Below are 22997 nucleotides of genomic sequence, written 5' to 3'. Positions count from 1 at the left end.
CCAGGCACGAGAGCTGCACAGGTTCACCTGGCAGGGTAGGCCAGGCCTCTTGTTCAAACAGTGGAGCGCTCCGGGATCCGGGCTCCCAGCCCTTTCCTTGCTCCCTGCTCCCTACTCCCTACTCCCTGCTCCCTGCTCCCAGCTCCCAGCTCCCAGCTCCAGCCCCCTCCCCCTCCTCCTCCTCCTCCTCCTCCTTCTCCTCCTCCGAGGCTTCGCTCCCCGCCCCCTCCCCTTCCCCAGCCCCTCCCCCATCTCTCTCTCTCTCTCTCTCTCTCTCTCTCTCTCTCTCTCTCTCTCTCTCTCTCTCTCTCTCTCTCTCTCTCTCTCTCTCTCTCCCCCCCTCTCACCCCTCTCCCCTCCCTCCCTCTCTCTCCCTCTCCCTCCCTCTCCTTCCCCTCCCCCCTCCCCTCTCCCTCTCCTTCCCCTCCCCCTCCTCCCTCCCTCCCCCCTCCCCCGCGTTAGGCTTCAGTTTACATTCGCCCCGCTGGGCTGCCGCCGGCCCCGCTCTGTGACCGCCCGTTATGTGCTTTTCTCGCCGCGGCCCGGCGGCCGGCCTATGCCAAAGCGCCCAGTACGGCCGAAGGCGGCTGCCGCGCTGCCTCCGCCGGGTCCGACCCGGGTCCCCCACCCGACCCCCCGCCAGCCGCCCCCCCCCCCCACCAGCGCCCGCCCGATGGGCCGGCCTGAGGCTGCCCGCCCTGGCGCACCTACCTGGCCGACCGCTCACCTGGTAGCTCGGCGAGGGCCCCGGAGGGGGCCACGTGGGCCCGAGGGCGGTGCTGGGCAGGGCCCCGGGGCTCACCTGTGCCTGCCCGCCCGCCCGGCGGAGGCCCGAGCCCACCTGCCGCCCGCCCTCCCACCCCGCCCTGCCGGCCAGCCGGCCCGCCCGGCTCGCCTCTGGTTCCCTCTCGCTCGCCCTCTCTGCCTCTCCCTTCTCTCCCTCCTCCCTCTCTCTCCCTCTCTCCTCTCTCTTTCTCTCCTTCCCTTCCCTTACTCCCTCCCGCTGAAACCCGTCCCTGCCCCCCTACCGCGCTCAGGGGCAAGGCCAAGGCCGGGGGGCGGGGCCGGGGGCGGGGCCTCTCGGGCCTGGCCTCCTTCTGGCTCCCAGCTGGGAAAGGCGGTGACCAGGAGGAGGAGGAGGAGGAGGAGCTCTGCCCCACCGCCCCACGGTCCCGCCTTCCAGCCACCCGGAGTGTGTGTGCGTTCCTGGTGCTGCAGGGCCCCGAAGGATGGGAGGGAGGAAGGAAAGAAGGAAGGAAGAAAGAAGGGAGGGAGAGGGAAGGAAGGGAGGAGCCAACTCAGAGTAAGAGTTAGTTACTGGAGCAAATTCTTCCGCCCGCCCCTCTCTAGCTCCCAGAGCCTCAGTTTCTCCCCTAGAAACGTAGACTACCACGGAAAGTGTTCAAACCTAAGCCCCACCCCATTCAGGAGGGGCATCGTGGGGTTAGAGGTCATGACGATCAACACCCCCGCCCATTTGTTGGTAGCCGCCACTTCGCCGAAGTAGAGACTTCATCTGGGTCATACCGCTACTTCGGCCAGATTCCGCTGAAGGGCCCCTACCACTTCGAGGCGAGCCGACGCAGAGCAAGTCAAGTACCCAGACTCCTCCCATATGTGGTCATTTGTTTACGCGAACTCCCAGGCTCCATAGTGGCAGCCCTCTGGGCTGGCTACATCAGGTTGTTTCAGTAGTAGTAAGTAGTATGAGCCCCATATAAATGGGGACCAGAACCCCAGGCTTCTAGGTCAGAAGAACCACCTCGAAGAGGGTTTCTAACCCCACCCCCACCCCCCACGTACGTCCTAGAGTCAAGGCTCCTAACTAACTTGCGCGATCTTTGGAAAGGCACCAAAGAAACTCTGGGCCCCATTCGTGGAAGGGATCTCCACCTGCCACCTAGTTCAACCATTACCTGAGGCCGGAATCCTCTAGCATTCCTGAGTCGCGCTAGCCTGGCCCCTGCCCGCCTGCCCGCCTGCCCGCCTGCCCGCGGGCCTCCAGTAAGGAGAGAGGTATTTAGTCACTCCATTATTCTGCAACCAGCTCGCTCCCTCTTTGGAGAACTAGGAGGAACTTCCTTGTTTTCGGGGAAGAAACTAGACCAGTGATTTCATTAGCATAGGCAACTTCCGCACCAGAAAAGGCCTCACTTGCTTGGCAACTGAATCAAAGAGGCTAGGAGGCACGAGCCGGGCTTGGAAATGCATAAACTAGACCCAGGAGCCCGGTTATAGTGGAAATCCAGTTACCAAATGATGAAGCAGCTTCCCAGACTACTTAAGTGACTTGGCCAGATTCACCCCAAAGGAGGAGGCCAGCTCTCCCGCCACTACCACAGGATCCTTATCAGGCATCCTTGCGAATAAACACGGGAGGAGTTTCAGGTGATGGTTGTTAACTGGGCTCCTTTTAATCCACTCCACTTTCTTCCCGTTAAACCAAATCTATTTTTCCACAGAAGCATCTATGGGTCCCAACCCTGCTGTCTGAGGTCCAGGAAAAGACATCTGCTTCTTTGCTGCCTCACATACCCACTGGATCCCTCCCTCCTGAGTCTTCTCTTCCCCAGGGGAGACACCCTGATTTTCTTCAGATGAGCCTCATAGGGCACTGCCTCAAGTCTTCTCAGCCTCGGTTGCCTGCCGCTGTCCTTCCTGAAGCTGGACAGGACACTCTGGATGCAGGCTCTCCTGGGCACAGAACAAAAGGATGGACTGCACACCTTCCTCCCTACAGAGCCTGAGGCTGTAGCAGCGTTTGGGGTGGCTGTGCCATACACACACAAGCACATAGTTTGGGGGCTCACTGAAACATCAGAATCCTTTGCTTTTTTAAAATGCTTTATTGAAGCTATTTTTTAACATCACTGTCACTTCTCAATGACTACCCCCCCACCCATGCCCCCCTCCCAACAGAACCTTCCCTTGGAACAAGTACAGTCAAGCAAAACAAATCAACGTCTTGACCTTGTCTGCAAGTGGATGCCTCATTCCGCACCTCCCTGCAGAGGTTGATGGTCACTCACTGAACTAATCTGTCCAAGATCTTCTTCATGTGAACTGCTGTTCGGTCAGAGCTCCTGGAGCCTGTCAGAGAACAGAAGCCCAACAAACACCACGGTACCAATCTCCTGCCAGCTGTGATGGGGCCTCTCTGATTGTCAGGCCTGACTAGTGATCACTTCAACCAGATTTCAGTTGTAACTAAGTTTCAAGCAAACGGTTTCTCTACATAGCCCTATTTCTCTAATATGTTCTAATATCTGTGACACACAGGATGCTGCTGAGACAGTGGAAGAGGGAAGAGAGGAGTAACTAGCTAAGAGCTGCTCTTTAAAAGAAAAATGGGAAGACACTAGAAAGCACCCCTCCCCCGAAGGGTACCCTGCACATGGAACAGCACCCATGAAATTACAGAGACTTCCAGGAGAAAAGAGAGCAAGAGCCTTTGCATCCTGGTTGGGGAATAGAAAAAATGAAATAACACCCCCCCCAACTAACACCTCTCCACAGATATACAAATATTCATGGACACATATTCACGTAATGTACCAAGCCTAAAACACAGACAGGTTATCTGCCCACGCCACAGTACAGTTGTGTCTTACGTCACAAAATAGTTTACATATAGCCATGGTTTGATGAGTCTTCTCTGTGCCCATCATTTGTGAAAACTGTCTTTGCTTCCCAAATTCTCTTGGCCACATATTCCCTTTTCCCGCCTTCCCCAGGGGCTTTGTATTTTGGCTCCTGATTGGCTGTTCCCAAGATACTGAGAGAGGAAGACATCCTTGGATTGGGGTCATCTTGGGGGAGCAGGAAATATTGGGAGGGAAAATCGTTTGGTCCTGGATGAAGACTTACTTCATCAAGGTAGAGAGATGTTCTATGGAGAGGACAGAGCAAGTAGGATCTCAGGGTCCCACGATAAACTAATGAGACTACGGGCAGAACCATGTAAGGCTTGTTCTCCCAGAGCTCTCAGGACTGGCCAGAGCCACCAACACTATTCTTGCCCCTCCCCAAAGGCTCGTTTGGAGTCTGCCTTGCTTTGAGGAGAGACAGTCCTGCCCTGGCCAAGGGAATAAGGGATCCAATGTGACTGGGACCACAAGATGTGGCATATTTCATAAATGAGGGTTTACTCTGAAGAAAGAAAGCAACCTATCGGAATGCAGGCTGGAAGAAGGCCTGCCCCAGGAAGAGGAGTTATTCTAGTCTGGGAATAAGGACAGCAGGATATTAAGTCTGCCCTGGGTCTCCTCCATCAACCCCCTGAGAGTGGGTTGGGCATACTTATGAGGAAGCCAAGCCACTGGGGAAAGTTGAGGGAGAAAGAAACTCCTGTGGGACAGTGTCCCAAAAAGTATAGGCCCCCAAAGAGAAAAGGTTTCCAGGGTGATGGTCTAATGGCCTGTGATGACTTATGGAATCCGTCAAATCATCCACAAAGGTTTATTACCTATCTACTATGTACAGGGCACTGTGCTAGACACCAAAGCGGGGATACAAAGAAACTGACGACGGGGACCCCGGAGCATATGGTTTAGTTGGAGAGACAAGATATACAAATTGAATACACTCGAGCCAACTGCTCTCTGGCCATCCTGGATGACTGGTTGGGGTGAGAGGAATGGCTTGAGGATGTCTTGAGCCTGCCACCCTTGGCTAATAGGAGACAGGCTGGGAAGCTTTGTCACCATCTGTAAGGTAGCAGGAAATAAATGGAAGACCAAATGGAAACAACAACTCTATCTTACCCTAGGGACAGGGGAGAGGGAGGACCCACTTTGTTCTCAGTATCTCCTCTATCCCATAAGGTCTCTCATCGAGGGAAATGTTTCCAAAAGTTGCCTATAATGAACACTGGAAAAGGACTGTCTTAGGTGCTTTCTAATCACTCTCCCTTATGAGATGGTTCTTTATATACAGACCCTAGAAGTGAGTTGCAAATACAAGCGAGAACACATATGGACCCTGGTCCATTTCTCTTTTAGCTTCCATTGCGTTCTGTCATGCTATCTGTTGCACACGGGATGGGAGAGGCTGACTGAAGCCCCGGCATCTGCGTTTTGTTCTTGCCAAACTCTATCACCAGTGTTTTCCCCAAGAGGTTGTATCCATTCACCAGCAGCAATGCCTGCTGGGCCATCTCCATATCTAAAAGAGAAAAATTTAAAATGAATTTACCGAGGGCTCAACAATTTGATTCCCTGAACTGAAGTGGATTAGGGGATTTTTACTTTAGGGTTAAATGTCAGGCCTCAAGGCTGGATGGTCACTTGGAATAATCTCAATGTTGGAAGCTTGAGGTCCTCTCCAATTTTTCTGTCAGTACAAAAGGAGTCAAAGCAAGGCACCAGAGGAAAAGATGGGGCCATCATGTGGTGAAAGGAAAAGTGAACAGTCCGTCTACTTCAACTTCATTAGCATCTTCGCAATGTCAAGAGAAATTGAGGAAGGCTCCCAGCACACAATGGATGGATCTCCTTTGATGAACTTCTGGGAAGTCATGAACAGGTAGTCATAGGTGGGTTGCAATCTCTACTGTTGGAGGGAAGAGCCACATCGATGAGATCACACACAGATGCATTTGGGCACACAAAAGAAGAAGAAACACATGGGGAAGGTTCGCTATAGGAGAAATCGAGGATAGAACTCATGTTGTACAGAAATCAATTATTGAAGAAAATGCAACACAACCAAAACTCATGTCTGACGTACATCTGCATTTCCTAAAGAAGGGTTCCTCCAATCAAAGAAGCTCAGAAGGCATAACAGAGACCTTGAACGCTTGAAATTTCCTCAACTATCTCCACCACACACCTCACTTCTTAACCACCTTCCATCATCCCACCACCCATAGATACCTTGCTATTTGAGGGTTCCTTTCTTCTCCAACTAACCACAACTTTAGAACCATGGACTTTCATAAATTCCTGACAACCCCCCCCCCCAAACAGAAGCACAACAGAAGACACAGCAATCAATCAGTCAAGCACTTATTAAGCTAGGCACTGGGGATACAGAGAAAAGAAACAAATAGTTCCTGCCCTTGAGGAGTTTATAGTCTAATTAAAAAATCATACAGTACACATAGAGAAGCCTCTACTAAAATTTTGTTAAATGAATACAAAGTCTAGGAGGAAGGGAGAGGCCCAGGCAGTGAGGGAGATGAAGAAAGGACTCCCCAAGGAAGTCTTGGAAGACTGACTGGGATTTCTAAGAGGCAGCAACTGGATAAGAAGGCCAAAAAGGTATATCAAAGCCAGATTATAAAAGGCTTTAAATACCAAACAAGGGAGTTTGCAGTTGATAGTAGGAAAAAAAAACCAGTGTATGTACCCACCAAAGTTTACTGAGCATAGGAGGGATATGGAAGTCCTATGTTTCAGGAATATCATTTTGGCAGCTGGGCAGAGGGTGGAATGGATCAGAGAGAGGAGAAACCCAAGGCATGGAGGCCAATTAATTGGCTGTTACAAGAGTCCAGGCAAGAGGTAATGAGGGCCTGGACTGAGGTGGTAGCATTGTGAGCAGAGATAAAGGGACAGCTGAGAGAGGTGTCATGGGGAATAAATCAGCAGCACTGTGACTGGATCGATGGCAAGGTTGAAAGAAGTCTAGGGTAACAATGAGGTTACACAGCTGGGTGACTAGGAAGATGGTGGTGCCCTTGACAGAAATAGTGAAGTTCAAGAGAGTGTGCAGTTTGGGGGAAAAGATAACAAGCTCTGTGTGAGAGGAAATTCTAGGTTCTCTTTGTCTATTCTGAGTTTATACTTGTGAAAAGGGAATCCTTTATTCTCTTTGCCTAGTTGGAGTTAACACTTTGGTTAACAATAACTTAAGTACCCCTACTTAGTATCTCACCACATTGTGAAGACAGGATTAACTCTCCTTTGTCTACTTTTGAATTGAATCAACAAAAGCTTGAACACCCTACTTAGCACTAGGTGGAAGAGCTCTCCACCCTTTCAACTCAATCAGTCAGGAAATGAGAATTCACACCTCAATCATCCAGGAGTCTGTGAGCCCTTTTGATTCACCTCTCCAGAATGTGAGAAGTGGTTCCCACAAACACTATCCCCTGGGCAGTGCTAGGCAATTTGGAAGTTGTGATTGGCCCTTGTAAAGAGGGACAAGAAGTCACTATAAAAGACCCTGAATTTCTGGGGTAAGGGAAGTCGACTTCAAGAAGGAAGTCAGCTTCAAGTCAGCTCAAGGAAGAAAGTCAACCTCAGGGGTCACCTTCAGCTGGAGTAATGTCTTGACTTGCCTCTTGGAGAGAACTTAGCTAAGTGGACAGCTGGCTTTCCTTTCCTATCTTCTGGAGAGAGTTTAATTCTGGTTGAAGGTCAACAAGTCCTGACTGAGTCGAGCACTGGAGCAATATTTAGTTAGATAGGCTAATTAATGTCTTCTCTACCCTTCTGTATTTCTCTGCTTTCACTTTTCCTACTGCTTTTGTAAATAAAAACTGTTTAAGTCATTTCAACTTTGAGCAATAATACTTTGAATTGGTGACCACCATTATTATTTATAATTTTCATACATTTTAGTCAAGCCATTAATTTTTAATCATTACATCTGTGTTCACACATCTTGAGCTTCAGATGCCTACAGGACATGGAGTTTCAAACAGCTAATAGTAATTGGTGAGATGGGTCAGAACTCAGGAGAGAAATTAGGGCTGGATCTGAGAGCCACCAGCAGAGAGATGATCACTGACACCACGGAAGTCAATGAGATCACCAACCAAGAAAAAGGAAAGAGAGAAGATGGTATACAGGCTATACCCACAGTTAGGAGACAGGCTACAGAAGATGATCCAGCAAAGAAATCTGAGAAAAAATGGTCAGATAAGTGGGAGAAGAAACAAGTGAAATAATATAAAAACCTAGAAAAGAGAGAAGAGGGTCATGGAAAGTGTCAAATACTGCAGATCTCTGGGTCAAGAAGGATATGGATTGAGAAAAGACCATCACATTTGGCAATGAAGAGATTACTAGTAACTTTAAAAGGGGGGGAGTTTCAGTTAAGTGATAAGATTGGAAACCAGGTTGTAAGGGGCTAAAAAGAGAATGAGAGGGACAACTAGGTAACACAGTAGATAAAGCACCAGGCCCAGATAAAGGAGGACCTGGGTTTGAATCTGGCCTTACGTACTTTCTAGCTGGATGACCCTGGATAGATCACTTAGCCCCAACTGCCTAGCTCTTGCTACTCTTCTGCTTTAGAATTGATACTAAGACAAAAAGTGAGGGTTAAAAAGGAAATAAGTGAATGAGAAGACAGAGTGGGAATGATTGGCTCAAGTGATGGTTAATGTTTGTAGGCAGAGAGGAATGAATCAGACAGAAGTTACAGTGGGGGTTGAGGGTGTGTATAAGGGTGAGCACTGCAGTGGGATGAACCAAGAATGGGAAGGGAAGGGAAGGGAAGGTAGCAAAGAAATAGAAATAAAAGAAGGATCAAAATAAACTTGATGCAAAATTCAAACAGAAAATGAAAAACACAACAGGAACATAGACTTAGAGCTAGAAAGGATTGTAGAGGTCATCCAATCTATTTGATAAATGAGGAAACTGAGGCTAAGAGGTTAAATGACTTACCCAATATCACATGGAGATTAATAAAACCAAGTGCTGTTTTTTTAAAACCAAAGTAAAACAAAATAAAAACTGAAAAAAATTAGCAAACAATCCAAGGAGAGAAAACACACAGATCACCAAAATCCATGCAGTTACTACTAACAAATAGGAGAACTTTAAAGAAATGGAGATTATTTGCAAAAATATAAATTGCCAACACACATCAGAAAATTGATAACTAAAGAAGAACAAGCAGTATGAATTACCCAGAAGAAAGGCATCTGTTCCAGAAGGGTTCTTAGATGAACCTTCAAAGAGTGAATAATCCCTTTAATTATGTAGACTATTCCTAAATATAGAGAAAGATGGAAGATTACCCAATTCCTTCTATGAGTCAAATATAATACTGATTTGAAAACAAAAAACAAAATTATAGACCAATTTCCATAATAAATACAGATACCAAAAACTAATTAAAACATGAGCAAACATCATATAGTAAAATATTAAAAATGATTCACCACAACAGAGCAGGATTTATTCCAGATAAGCAAGGTAGATCCAAAAACAAATGGGCAATCTGGGTTGTTGTTGTTCATCCTTCCTTTTTGAAGACCAATGACATCATGAGGGTGATGTCTTGACTTGCCGGTGGGTGCTGCAAGGGCCCTCATAAAATATAAAGAGATCTAGAAAAAGGCTTCCCATAAACAGGGTGGGTCTTCTCCGGTACAGTTATAGGAAAATATGCACAAGAATCTCAGAGAACAAGAAGGCATAGATGAATAGTGACCTGTGTCAAAACAGGGTGCAATCACATTGAGGAGATCACATGACCCAATGAAGACTCTATGGAATCCATTTTTAAAAAGCCCTGCCGAAAAAGCCTTTGAGAACATCCCAAAACTCAATCATAGTTTTTAAAAAATGAAAAATAGGAATAGAATTTTTTTCCTCAACAGAATGAAAAAGATGAAGCTAATACAACATGAGGTTGCTTCTTTTAGGAACTGAGAAATATTTGAAATATTTCCATTAAAAGGTACAAAACAATGGTGCTCACTAACTATTTTTGTTTGGCATAGTATAAGAAATGATAACAATTGCACCAAGATAGGAAAAGATACTAGGGAATGAATGTTGCAATTGTTGCAATGAAGAGATGAATGTTGCGATGAAGAGATTAAAGTATCTTTATTTGCAAATGGCATGATTCTGTATCTAGAAAAGCTAATCATCCAAACAAAAAATTAATTGAACCAATAAATGAGTTTCACAAGTCAACTGGATACAAGATAAATCCACGAAGATAAGTTGTATCCTTATATACTAAAAATAAAAGTCAAGAAGATACAGGCAAGTCACTTAACCCTTTTTGCATAACCCTTGCTCTTCTGTCTTAAAGTTGTTACTGATCCAAAAAGTAAGGTGTCTTTTTAATCATTAAAAAAGAACCCAAATTTACAATAAAAATTAAGGGGTTGAGAATGATCTAATCTAGACATAGACCCAACCTTTATAAAGGTAACAATAAGACTGTACTAAAACACAGAGGGAAACCTAAATAATTGGATGGATGCTCCATGTTTACCAACAGGTCAGATTAACCCAGTAAAAGTGTCAATTTTCCCTAAATTAATTTACAAATTTAATGTAATACTAATGGAAATATTAAAATATTGTATACAACTAGAAAAAATTAAAAACAAAATTAATAAAGAAAAAGCAAGCTAAAATAGCAAAGGACACTGTGGGGGAAAAAAACTCTACATACTGAAGATGGACTTGTACTTCCAAATTTTAAAACATTTAGAAAGCAGCTATCACCAAAACCATCTGAAAATGAGCAAAAAATAGATCAATGGAACAGAACCAGATAGCAAACCAAATATGTATCAAAGATGAGTGTTTCATATGTGTATATATATATATACATATATAATGCACAAAATAAAAAGTTTGGAAATGCAGTTGGGGGGAAATGATCAGAAATGGGAATAGCTCTCTTCTGGAAAAGTTTGGAATTATTTGAGAAAAGGGATAAACCATTTTATATAGCCTTGGACCCAATTGATTACCATTATTTTCTTTCCAAGGAAAACAAAGAAAGAGGAAAAAAAATTTATGTACTTTTGGCAGTAGTAAAAAACCAGAAGCAAAGTAGATGTTAATAGATTTGGAAGTGGCTGAACAAAATATGACATATAAATTGAATGGAATATTATTGAACCAGTAGAAATGATGTATAGGAGGAATTCAGAGAAACTAGAATGGGGCTGATACAGCTTGAAGACAACATTACTAAAAGCAACATGTATGATGATCATAATAATAAAAAGGAAACTAACATTTTTTTTAAAAAGCCAACAATTTGGATTAATGTAACGACCAGATTTGATTCCAGGGACCAGATGAACTCTTATTTCCCTGTATGCGCTATTTATTACAAATGACAGTGATGTATAAAAATAAAAAGAGCAATATGGAAAATAATCAAATTATAGTCCCACCTCATACCCTACCACACTGAATTATAGCCACTTAAGACTATAAAAATGATGGGGGGAAATTGAGTAATAAATTAGCCTTAACTGTCATAGGGAAGTACATTTTTATCTACTGATCAAATAGAAGAAATTATTTGTAACCAAGAAAATGCACCTGACTGTACACAAATTTCTACAAAGCAAAACCAAAAGAAAATATGGCTCATATAGGGTTATAGGGCCCCCTGGACCTGTGATGTCACTCAGTATAGTGAACTTCCAGGTAAGGAAAGTCTCTACCAATATAAGTCAGCATCTGTTCTATGACAAACAAATCTAAGAGTTGCCTGGGGCATTGAGAGATTAAGTGACTTGCCCAGGGTGACACAAAGTAAATCTCTAAAATGTATTAAGCATGGATAAAAAAAAATCAACAGCAAAAGCCAGCTGAAGCCCTATGAATGAATATTCAAAGAATATGAACTCATATGACAATTGATATCTTATTGCTTGTCTTCTCAATGAGTGGGAGAGAGATTGAAAGGAAGGAATTTGGCAGTCAGAATTTCTTTTTAAATGAATTTTCAGGGGGCAGCTGGGTAGCTCAGTGGATTGAGAGCCAGGCCTAGAGATGAGAGGTCCTAGGTTCAAATCTGGCCTCAGCCACTTCCCAGCTGTGCGACCCTGGGCAAGTCACTTCACCCCCATTGCCTAGCCCTTACTACTCTTCTGCTTTGGAACCAATACACAGTATTGATTCCAAGACGGAAGGTAAGGGTTTAAAAAAATGAATGTTCAAAGATAAATAAATAATAAATTGAAATAAATAAATGCAAGACAAAAACAAAGAATATGTTCATAATTTACAATTAAGGGAGAAAATTTTTTTAAATCACTTGAAAGTTAGCAAACTCTGAGGCACTACTTTGTACTCCTCAAAATAGCAAAAAGTTCCAAAGAAGTAATGTCAGTGCTGGCAGGGATATGAAGAAACAAAATGCACTCATGCATAATTGGCAGTTTTGCAAAATGGTGAGATCTTTTTGGAGGATACTCTAGCAGTACACTGCAAAAATTATTCAAATCGTCATGCTCCTTTACCCATATGGAGATGATACCTGGAGGGTATCCTCTCATTTTAAATGAAAACATTGAAATTAATTAAATTAAATTAAATTAAAATTAAAACAAAACAAACTATGTTCAAAGATTTTTTTTATAGCAGCATTGTTATTGCCCCAAATCGGGAACAATGGAAGTGTTGATCAGTGGGGGACTAGCTGAATAAACTGTGCAAAGATATCTGGGGAGAGTTAGGAAGTTAAGAAGAAACACCAGAGCAGGTGCACTCTGACCACATCTAAGGGAAAATCTATACAGAAATGTGTGTGTGTGTGTGGTGGGGGATGGCCAAAAATAGAAGTTACAGGTGACTCAGAGGGGATAACAGTTTAGTGGTTGTAAACATTTTATATGTAGAAATTAAGTATTCAACTATAAATATTTATAAGCTCTGTTTAATGAGTTTTATTGACATCTATTGGTTTTCCATGTAAATTTTGTTTTTCTGCCTTAAGAGAGGTGGCAGGCAACTTTGGGGTTAAAAAATGCTATAATTTAGTGGTTATCTTACTGATAACTAAGTGAAGCTACTTACTGGGGAAGGTGACGAAGGCCTGGCCCTTCATGCGGCCAGTCAACACTCGGAATTGAATCAGGGGTCCTTTTTTCTCCTGGAACCGGGCAAACAAGGAGACAAGTTCCTTCTCAGTCACTCGAGGACTGAGGTTCTTCAAATACAGTACCTAAATCAAATTCAGGTTCAACAGGAATATTACATGAAAGAAGTACAAGGTAATTTATTCATTATAGTTAGCACTAGCCAGACCTTTACTACTGTTCTGGGCTCAATTTTATAGGAAGAGCCTAATGAAGAAAGGTAGCTGGAGAGAGTCACATAATGTGGTCAGTCATAATGAGAGAATGGTGGAGAAATATGGCTCCCACCTCTCAGAATGATAGGCATACATTTTCAGCCATGACCAAATAGATGATTTGTTGGCTCAGCTGTGCTTGTCACAACTGGAAAGTGATATTTGTATGAGTGATGTTAACGAAAGAGTGAAAAGACAAAGAAAAAAATGGGTTGTTAGAGAACCATGCCAACTGAGGCCATGACAAATATGTTATCTAATCTCAACTGGGCCCTCACTGCTGCATGGTGATCCTTTTAGTTTTTCCCCCTCTCCCCAAGAACCCTAAACCACCTCCTCTCTAGGGCACCTCCACTTCTTTTTAAATTGGGACTGTCTTCTCTCCCTTTCCACACCAAGGAAATTCCTCTCACCCTAGCATCCCTTATTTTCTCTTCCTTTGCTCTAGTTTGGAAGGAAGAGGTGGCCCTTCTCCTAAGCAAGCCTAATCCTTCTTACTTATGTTCTTGATTTCATTCTTTCCTACCTTCTCCTAGAGATGTCTCCTTGACCATTTCCTCTTTCATCTTCAGAACCTCCTACACCACTGTCTCCTTTCTCTGCTGCCAACCAATATGCTCAGGTCTCCTTGATCCTTAAAGAGCTTTGACATGATCGTGCCATTCCCTCAAACTACCGTCCTGCATGTTTTCTTCCTCCCAAAGTCAAACTTCTAGAGAGGATCTGTGCTACTGACCTCATTCCCTCATCTCCCACTCACTTCTAAAACCCTTGGAATTGGGCTTCTGATCCCACCATTTGACTGAAACTGCACTCTCCAAGGTTACCAAAGATCTCAATTTCTACCCAAGGGCTGTTTTTCAGTCATCATTTTAACTCTCTGTAGCTTCTGACCATTATATCTTCCTGGCTACTCTCCTCCTATCTTGACTGTTCCCTTACTATCATCTTCTGTCCCCTTAAGAATGAATGTACCCTGAGGCTCTGTCCCCGGATCCTCTTCTCTCCTTTTGCTATTCACTTTCTTGGTCCTCTCAGCAGCTCCCAAGGTTCAAATACTATCTCCATGCAGGAGACTACCAAATCTACATATTCAGTCCACACCTCTCTCCTGAATTTCACTTCCATTATTACCACTTGCCTTTTAGACATCTCTTCCCAAAGGTCTAATGGGTATCTCGAACTTAAAATGTTCGAAATGGAATTCAAGAATCTCCCCATAGTCCATTCCTCCTCAAACTCCCATTTTAGTTGAGGGCTTCCAGGTTCACCACCTTGGATCCTCACCTCCACAGCTAATCGGTTGCCAAGTTTTGCTAATTCTGGCTTTAAAAGTTCTCCCACATCTCCCCTCTCCTCTTCACTCACACAATTACTTACACTAATACATGCCCTCATCACTCTTCACCTGGACCATTACAACCACCTCCTCCCTGGTGTCTCTGCCACCAGGCTCTCCCCTCTCCAAAGCATCTGCCATGCCACTTTGAAATGTCTTATTTCTGAGTTAGCTGTTTAACCCTGCCATTCTCTTGCTCTTTTAGTTGCTCATTATTATTATTATCTCTAGGATAAAACAGAAGCTGTCATTTTATTTTTATTTTATAAGCTGCCATTTTAAAGTCCTCCCCAGTTTGACGACTCCTCTCTACCATTCTAGGCTTACTCCTCTTCGCATACTACATTTCAGCTAAATTAGCCCCCTAACTTCCCTTGAAATGATTTGCCTGTCTCTCGTAACACTATCTCTTCTCTGAGTTTTCATGACCCTGATCTCTCCTGTTTCCCCTCCTACCTAATTGAACCGAATTCTTCTCAGTCTTCTTTGTAGGATCTTCATACAAGTCCTAATCCCTAACCCTAGAGGTATCCCAGAGTTCAATCCTATTCTTTCTTGGTGACCACATGCATGAACTCCCATGGGCTTTAGTGATCACCTCAATGCAGATGACTTCCAAGCCACTTGTCTAAGCAGCTCAAGCTTAATATGTAACAACAAATTTCATTATCTTTCTCCTCCCAAATCCACCTCTTCCTTTTCCCAACGTCCTTATTTCTAGCTAGGGTAAATACCATTACCTTTCAAGTCTCCCAGGTTCACTCCCTTGGAGGTTGTCCTTAGCTCTTTACTCTTCCTTACCCCTCAAAGTCCACGAAGGCCTGATTATACCTCCACATCATCTCTCATATCCGTCTTCTTTTCTCCACTCTCATAGCTATCACCATAATCTACACCAGTGTTGTTGAACCTTTTAGAGATGGCATGCAACTGCACCTTCAAGCTGGGTGTGAGCCCCCCACATTACCCCAGACAGGGGAGGGAGGAAGTGCTTGCACTGGGCTGCTGGGCGGGGCATGTGAACATTGTCCTCAGGTGTGATAGAGAGAGGGAATGGAGCAGCCCCCTTGGGCATGCTGGGGCATATGTGCCATGCCTTCATCAACACAGATCTAAGCCCTTGACAAACAATTATAATAGCCTCTTAACTGGTCTCCCAGTATCCAGACTCTCCCCTCTCCAATCCATACTCCATATAGCTGCCAAAGTGATACAATGGAGTCATAGCATATGTGCATCTAACTTAGGCAAAATCAACTATGAAAGTGTTTGACAAAATCAAAAGAAAAATCATTGAAATAGCACAAATAATTCCTTTCCCCCAATGAGCATGAGATAAGAGATATGAATCTGCTTTCCTACAGTTGGTCTCAGTTGCTGTGGGCTACTCAGAGCATGAACATCTCTAGATGAATCTAGAGAATCTCTAGAACCTCCTCAGCAGCCCCACAGTCTCTTCATTTTGCATAGGCTGGGGAGGCTGAGGGAGATGGTCCTCCTCAGCCTTCCTGATGTTCCTGGTAAACTAGAAGGCCTCTGCTGTGCTTCCTTTAACGTCAATGCATCCTCTCTTGCTGCAGGAAGAAGACAGATTTGGGGTAGTGCAATTTAATATAACCACGCTTAGACACATAAAGACTTTTCAAGAGCATTGTTCCCTAATTCTTACTTTTCCTACCTGTTTTTGTTTTCAAGTTGAGTAAAAGTTCTGGGTATTGCTCTGCTCCTAATCATCAATCAGATTAACTACATGTAGGGGAAATTCAAACCCTCTACATTAAAGCCTTTTCCGGCTTTAACCATCTGAGATCCATATAATGAAATAGACTTCCTTTTCAAAAAGAGACCTAGCTCCCTTGTAGCCACAACTATTTGAAAATACTGTATATGATGTACTTTTCTGGATGACTTAGAGGATTTTCAGACATTATTCTGACCACACAGTTTTGGCCCTATATCCTTGAAAATTGAACCTGTGTTAGATGTTACACTACAGTGTTCCTAAAGCACGTGCTTCAGTGGCTTCTTCCTTTTACCTATAGGATAAAATACAAATTCTTTTTTTTGGAGCATTGAAAATGCCCGTCATATAACCTGGTTCTGGCCCACATTACTCCTCCACTTCACTCAGTGTTGCTGCCACGATGATCTACTTCCTGCTGCTCATAAATTATATGCCATCTCCCACCTCCATACATTTGCACAGGCTGTCCCTCATGTCTGCAATGCTCTCTTTCTATGCACTGAGAGCTCAGTTCAGTGCCACCTTCTGCATGAGAGCCTTCCTCTGACCTCCATTTGTTAATTCTCTCCCCCAGAATCTCCACAATCACTTTGTATATATTTTGTATTTACTAGAGCTCTGAGGGGAGGGAATGTTTCATTTTTTGTCTTTGTATCTCAAATGCCAGGAACAGAGTTTGACATAATGTGGGCAGTTTAAGAAATGCTTGCTTAATTGAACCTAATCCATGCCTTTGCATGGTGGAGGGTATCCCCTCTACCTGGAATCCACTCCCTTCCTCATGCCTGTCTCTTAGAATCTCTAACTTTCAAGGTTTGCTGTAGGGGCCACCTTCCATAGAAGGTAAGTCTTTAGTTGCCCCCTCCTTTCTTCACCCCCATTCCCGGCCACATACCCATACTCTGTTAATGCCTGTCCATCTCTTTATCTGTATATATACTGTGTCTTCCTAAGGAGAATGGAAACTCCTTGAGGAAAAGTGACTTTTTTTTGCTTTGTATTCCTAGCACATTACTCTGTGCATTGTAGGTGACTACATATACTTAGATGCATAAATAGAAAAATATATACAGAGTGATTTGGGGGAGTATTATGAAGGATTCTGCTACAGATGATGGTAGCTCTCTGTTTTTCATGTAAATTAAAAATTGAACATGCTACAGAACAAAGAATTCATAGCTAAGACCTTCCTGAAAGTCACTACTGCTCCCCGTTGTGGCAGGTGGAACTCTTTAGATTTGTATGTCTTTAAAAGTCACAGTGACAACAATGATATTGCCTCATTTCATCCTCACAGCAACCCTGTGAGGTAGGTGCTCTTCTTATCCCTATTTTATAAATGAGGAAACTGAGAGGAGGAATGCCTGGCCTGAGAACTCACCGACTCAGGCTTTCCTGACTCCAAGCTCAGTGCTCCATCCACTAAGCCAGTTGGGTCCCTGCTAAAAACAGAGGGCACTAGTCTGAGATGATTTAAGTGTGGTGAGCTCTTAAAGAAAGACAATGGTTCAGTGATTTAATTAAAGTCGTTTTTGGAGCTTTCAAGGACTCAATGTGGAACATCAGTAAGTCAAATAATTCTTTTTTCTTTAGGAAAAAGGACTGAGTAAAACTGAGCCAATGTTCTTACCCTCTAGAAAGGGTCCACATTGAGATTTACTCCTTTGAGCTGTCCCAAGCGAAGCCATCAAGCCATAAGCAAGAATTAACCATAAAGAGATTATAGAAATTCAGTCACTGAAAAGACAATGTGGTAATATCCTTCGCCTCCATCACTCCTTCTAGAATAGCTAGGGATTACCATACTCTCTGAATTGTCCATATTTATGAAACTAGACCCCCAAATCTGTAGATGGCACCAAGTCAGGAGGGCTAGCAAACATACTAGGTGACACTTGGGGTCCAACGAGATCTGGAATGCTAGAACGAAACCTGGAGCCAAACAGAAGAAATTTAAGAGGGATAAATGAAAAGTCATCCATTTATGTGGGTTCAAAAGATCAACTTTACAAGCATTAAGTGGGTGAGACTTGGCTAGAAAGCACATCTCAAAAAAAATCTAGGGTTTCCAGTGGACCACAACTCAACAGGAGACAACTATAGAATGTGCTGTGGTGATCAAGAGACTAACTACCTTAACAGCAAGCCCCATGAAGCTGTATACGGTTTCAAGGAATATGGAGGCAGATGGTCCCAGTGTACTCTGCTCTGTCCCAGATCACATTTGGAGGGTACTGTATTGACTGAGAAGCTGGAGAGGCAACCAAAGGAGAGCAACCAGGGGCCTTGAATTCATGTCATTGGAATGGGAATACTTATCCTGGAGAACAAATGACTTAGCGAGAACATGAGAGCTTTAAGTATCTGAAGAGCTATCATATGGAAAAGGGATTAGCCTTGTTCTGCTTGGCCCCAGAGGACAGAAACAAGGAAAAATGGGCAGAAGCTGCAAAAGGACAACTTTAGATTTAACACTAGGAGAAGCTTCCAAACAGTAAAAGCTATCCAAAGGTACACTGGGCTGTCGTATAAAGTAGTGAGATCCTCTGCCTCCTCCCCATCGGATATCTTTAATTAAGCAAGGCTTAGATGGCCGCTTACTGGGCATGAGGAAGACATCCCTTTTCAGGTATAGGCTGGCACATCTAAGGCATTTTCCAACTCTGAAATTCAGTGATTCTGTGAACCTCAGTTCTGTGCAATTAGAATTTGCTCCCCAGAACTCGCTTTCCCAGCTTCCCATTTTCCTTCTCATATTACGTGCTAACGTAGGGAAGATATATTTTGATGTAACCCCGCCCCTCGTGCTCTTCTTCTTCCCGAAACGTGGCTGTGGAGGCTGGGGGGAGAGCTTGGCAGGAAAGTTGACTCAGGTGGTCATACTTGAGCTTTCGACTTCTAGTTTTATTTCTGCTACTTCGAGGGATTCCTAAGAAATCTTATAAAATATAATACTTGGTGTTAAGGACATTAATTGAAATCTTACATTGTCTTCATCTGGAAAATGGTAATAACGTTTGTATTACCTACCTCATAGGATTACACTGAAGAAAGTCTGGGGTTTTTGTATACGTCAAAGCCCAAGAGAAATATGGGTTAATAACCATAACCTCGACTCAGCGTCTCAGTCTGGGTCTTCAAAGCATGGCTCCAAATACCACTTCCTATATGAGGCCTTCCCTGATCCCCCCAGATAGCAGCGGCTCTCTCACACACCCCAATATCCTGGTGTTTGCTGGTGTGTGTACATGTCTCCTCCACCAGAAGACAAACTCGTTGGGGACAGGAAGTGTTTCCCTTTTGTTTCTGCATCCCTAGCACCTAGCAAGGCCCCTGGAATGTGGAAGGCTCTAATAAATGCCTGCTGGTTCACTGGCTGAGAGCCTCATGGGTACTAGCAGCCTATGACAAAGCTGCTCAAAGAAGTGATCCTTTGCTACCCTCCGGAAGCTTGGTACGTAAGGCCAGGAGGAAGAGATGAGGGCCAGTTGGCAGCCATAATCAGCGACTAAGCACTTGAGCAGCAGATGGCGCTATTGTTTACCGACTCTACCCAGATTCCATTTCACTAGCCACTAGGAAGGGATGGTCTCTAGGAAAAGTAACTCCTATTCACATAGCACTTTCAAGCTTCCTGCCCTTGTCCAAGGGAATTGGACTTTATCATCTCCTAAGCTTGGGGCTTCTCATGTGGATCGAGACAGCGATTCTCATCAAGACTGTTCCACCTCAGAGGGCCAAGGTTCCTCGAGTGAGGAGCAAGAATGGGTGGCCAGCAGGACCGAAGGCAGCCATCTGGTCTGCAAAGGTTACCTTGGGGTGTACTCAAGGGGAGAATTCATCCCCAACCAGGAGGCTGGACTAGATGACATCTTTGAGCCCTCTCACACAGACAAGTCTACAACCCCTCAAGCTGAAGGGCAAAGCCAGTGGCAGTGATGACCTCACGGCTCTGCCTTCCCATCACAAGGCCTCATCTATAGTCTTGTTTCGATAGAGAAAAAAGGAGAAGCAGCCACGCATACCAAACTTGCTTTGGCCTATACCTTATTTGGCTCTCCGGGGCTGTAGGAAGCAAACATGGGAATTTTTCGGATGTCCTCCTCTGATAGACGATTCCTCTCGATATCATCTTCTGAGACAAAATCCACTACTTCTGTCAACTTCTTGGGCTCATTAAGACATTGCTGGGGTTCAGATTCAATAGCTTTCACCACATGGAGGCTAGACCCCTCAGCCTGTGCTGCCTGATTTCCCTGATCCTCAAGTACTGACAGGTTCTTAGATGGGCCACTACTGTCCACTAACACATCTGAGTCCAGTGAGGGGCAAGCAAAAGGTTCACCTCTCATAAGCTGAGCCTCTTCAGGATGTGGTTTGGCCATCATCTCTTGGTAAACAGTCTCCAGATTATTAATGGGGTCCTTCTCAGCCTCTAGTCTCTTATGGGATTCACCTGGATCGAGGCAAAGAGGAAGAAAAGTTGGTCAAAACCTCTTATAGCCCATGACAAAAAAGTCACCGACAAGCCAAGGGCCCCACGTCTCAGAAAGAGATGCTCTCCTGAGGGGCGGGCAGCTCCTTAAATGAAAATCTATCACCAATGGCTCTAGCAGACACTTCAGAAAATCAGGATGCGCATCATTTCATTTAGGTTTTACAAAATGGACGTGGTAGGGTCAAAGAAAATTGTTTACATTCTTTCCATATGGATTCCAGATTTCCGATTATGGAACTGAAAATAAACTTGGACTAAAAGGACCTAAAGGACCAACCTTGGAGGAAAACATCAGGCAGAAAGGCTGGCCCTGACTTAACTCCCAAAGTGGGAGATAGTGCTTATGCCTGGCACTGGAGCCAGGTGGCTAGGCAGAGAGAGCTTCCTGGCCCCAGGCAATGGACTGCTCTCCACCTGGCGGCCTCTGGGATATGGCAGAACACCATCCTCTGCTCACCAACTTTCGCTTCCAATTGGCACATGCCATCCCACCACTCTTTTCAAAATGGAAGCTAGGGGTAAAATAAGGATCTATGTGGAGTGTCCCAAAAGTTTGAACACCAAAAAATGGCACTCACTAAGACTTTTGAGACACCACATGCATATACATACATTCCCCCCAAAAAACATGTGTGTAATAACAACTAACATTTATAGAATATATATGATATATATAATAGATAAAACTAGCATCTATATAATTTATAATCCATACTAATTAACATTTACATATTTATGGTTGGCAAAGCACTTTTTACATGTCATCGTCTCATTGGATAATATATACAAGCATATATTATCTATATAGATCCAGGCATATATGTTTCGACTTACCATGTATTTATTTCTCTACATATTTGCTTTATTTATATCTTTACTATATAATTATGTATTTCTTTCTCTCTCTCTCTATACACATACATATACAGATATATCTATATTTCCTTTATAGATGAGTTGGCTAGAATGGCTTTTGGTCAAGAGATCTGTGGGTACAAATTTCCTTTTTCCATTTATTTGGGATCTTATCATTGGAAGTATGCTCCTCAGGAAAAAATGGTGGCTCCAAGATAAGAGCAGCAGTCAACGTAAGTGACGTGGCCAAAGCTCAAAATGTTTAGAGAAATTTTCACTTCATTCCCATTTCAAATATTTGGAAGGCACATGCTTTAAAGGAATATTATGAAGGATGAACTGTATTTGAGAAGTAGTGAGTAGCATCTCTAACCAAAGAGATGAGGGAAGGGATGACCTGAAAAGGAGGTGGGCTGACATGGAGCAAAAGCTTGGCATGACAAATGGTTAGCCCACTAGCAAAATGAGTTTCGATTCAAGGTCAGGCTATCTAGGGGAAGAAAGAGCTCCTGGGGAAGATTTATGGGAAGACACATGGGTGGCGGCTGCTTGAGATGAGAAAGTATAGATGGGTTACAATCTAGGCCAATGGAAGAAGTACCTACCTTAATTAGATCATGGATTCATTCAAGTATTGAAGAAATATTTAAAGGAAGAGTGATTATTTTCTCACAAAACAATAATAGTTTACATGCATATAGTACTTTGGAGAGATAAAGCACTTTATATATTGTCATCTCATTTGATTTCTACAATAACCTTATGAGTTTTATAACACTGATATTTCTTCACCCTATTCCCATTTTGTAGATGAAGAAACTGAGGCTCTAAGAGGTTAAATTACTTGCCCAAGTAATGGCAAAGCCAAAATTTGAACCCAAGTTTTCTCTCTCCAAGTCCAGTAAAATAGAACTTTAAACAATTCTTTATGTTTTGCCAAAGAGCTTAAAGATATTGAGCAGCTAAACAGGCTAGAAGAGCTCCACCTGGGATCTCAGGCATCGTGTCTGAAGACATCGAGACAGGGACTTCAGGCAGAGGACTATTGCTAACCTGGCCAATCTACCAACAATACCCTCCAGCTCTTGACTCTGAGCATCCTTTCTGGCTGTCTTCCATGCCTGGAATGCTCTCCCTCCTCCACTCTGAAACTGACCTCCCTGGCTTCCTTTAAGTCCCAACTAAAATCCCACCTCTTACAGGAAGTCTTCCCCAACCTCTCTTAATTCCAGTGCCTTCCAATGTATCCTGTATGGTGGCAGAGTGCGTAGAGTGCTGGGCCTAGAGGCAAGAAGACTCCTCTTCCTGAGTTCAAATCTGGCCTCAGACACTAGCCATGTGATTCTGGTTAAGTCCCTTCACCCTGTTTGCCTTAGTTTTCTCATCTGTCAAATGAGTAGGCAAAGGAAATGGAAAACTACTTTAGTATCTTTGCCAAGAAAACCCCAAATAGGGTCACAAAGAGTTAGACATGACTGAAAAATGACTGAACCACTCTCCTGTATAGAGCTTGCTTAGTATATACTTGTTTGCATGTTGTCTCT

At 43.9% G+C, this 22997-nt stretch overlaps 2 protein-coding genes across 5 annotated transcripts in view; both read right to left on the bottom strand.

Moving 5' to 3' along the window:
* MORC4 (MORC family CW-type zinc finger 4) overlaps positions 1–1001 on the bottom strand; it is a 43917-nt gene extending 42916 nt beyond the window's left edge. For 2 of the 4 annotated variants that reach the window (XM_056808986.1, XM_007507020.3), the window contains exon 1: positions 712–1001. The gene's annotated coding sequence lies outside the window, so the exon portion shown is untranslated. The remainder of the gene's footprint in view (positions 1–711) is intronic. The other 2 variants (XM_056808987.1, XM_007507018.3) reach the window with 2 other exon arrangements.
* Positions 1002–2826: 1825 nt separating this feature from the next.
* Positions 2827–22997, bottom strand: part of RBM41 (RNA binding motif protein 41) — a 39357-nt gene continuing 19186 nt past the window's right edge. The window contains exons 5-7 of the mRNA XM_007507012.3: positions 20147–20556; positions 12741–12888; positions 2827–5163 (exon numbers count right to left, since the gene is read on the bottom strand). Of these exons, the coding sequence (XP_007507074.1) occupies positions 4997–5163; positions 12741–12888; positions 20147–20556 (725 nt within the window). The 3' untranslated portion in view covers positions 2827–4996. The remainder of the gene's footprint in view (positions 5164–12740; positions 12889–20146; positions 20557–22997) is intronic.

Source organism: Monodelphis domestica, chromosome X (assembly GCF_027887165.1).
Source record: "Monodelphis domestica isolate mMonDom1 chromosome X, mMonDom1.pri, whole genome shotgun sequence".
Classification (NCBI taxonomy): Eukaryota; Metazoa; Chordata; class Mammalia; order Didelphimorphia; family Didelphidae; genus Monodelphis; species Monodelphis domestica.
The sequence above is the reverse complement of the archived record's forward strand: the minus strand, read 5'-3'. Positions and strand labels throughout refer to the sequence as shown.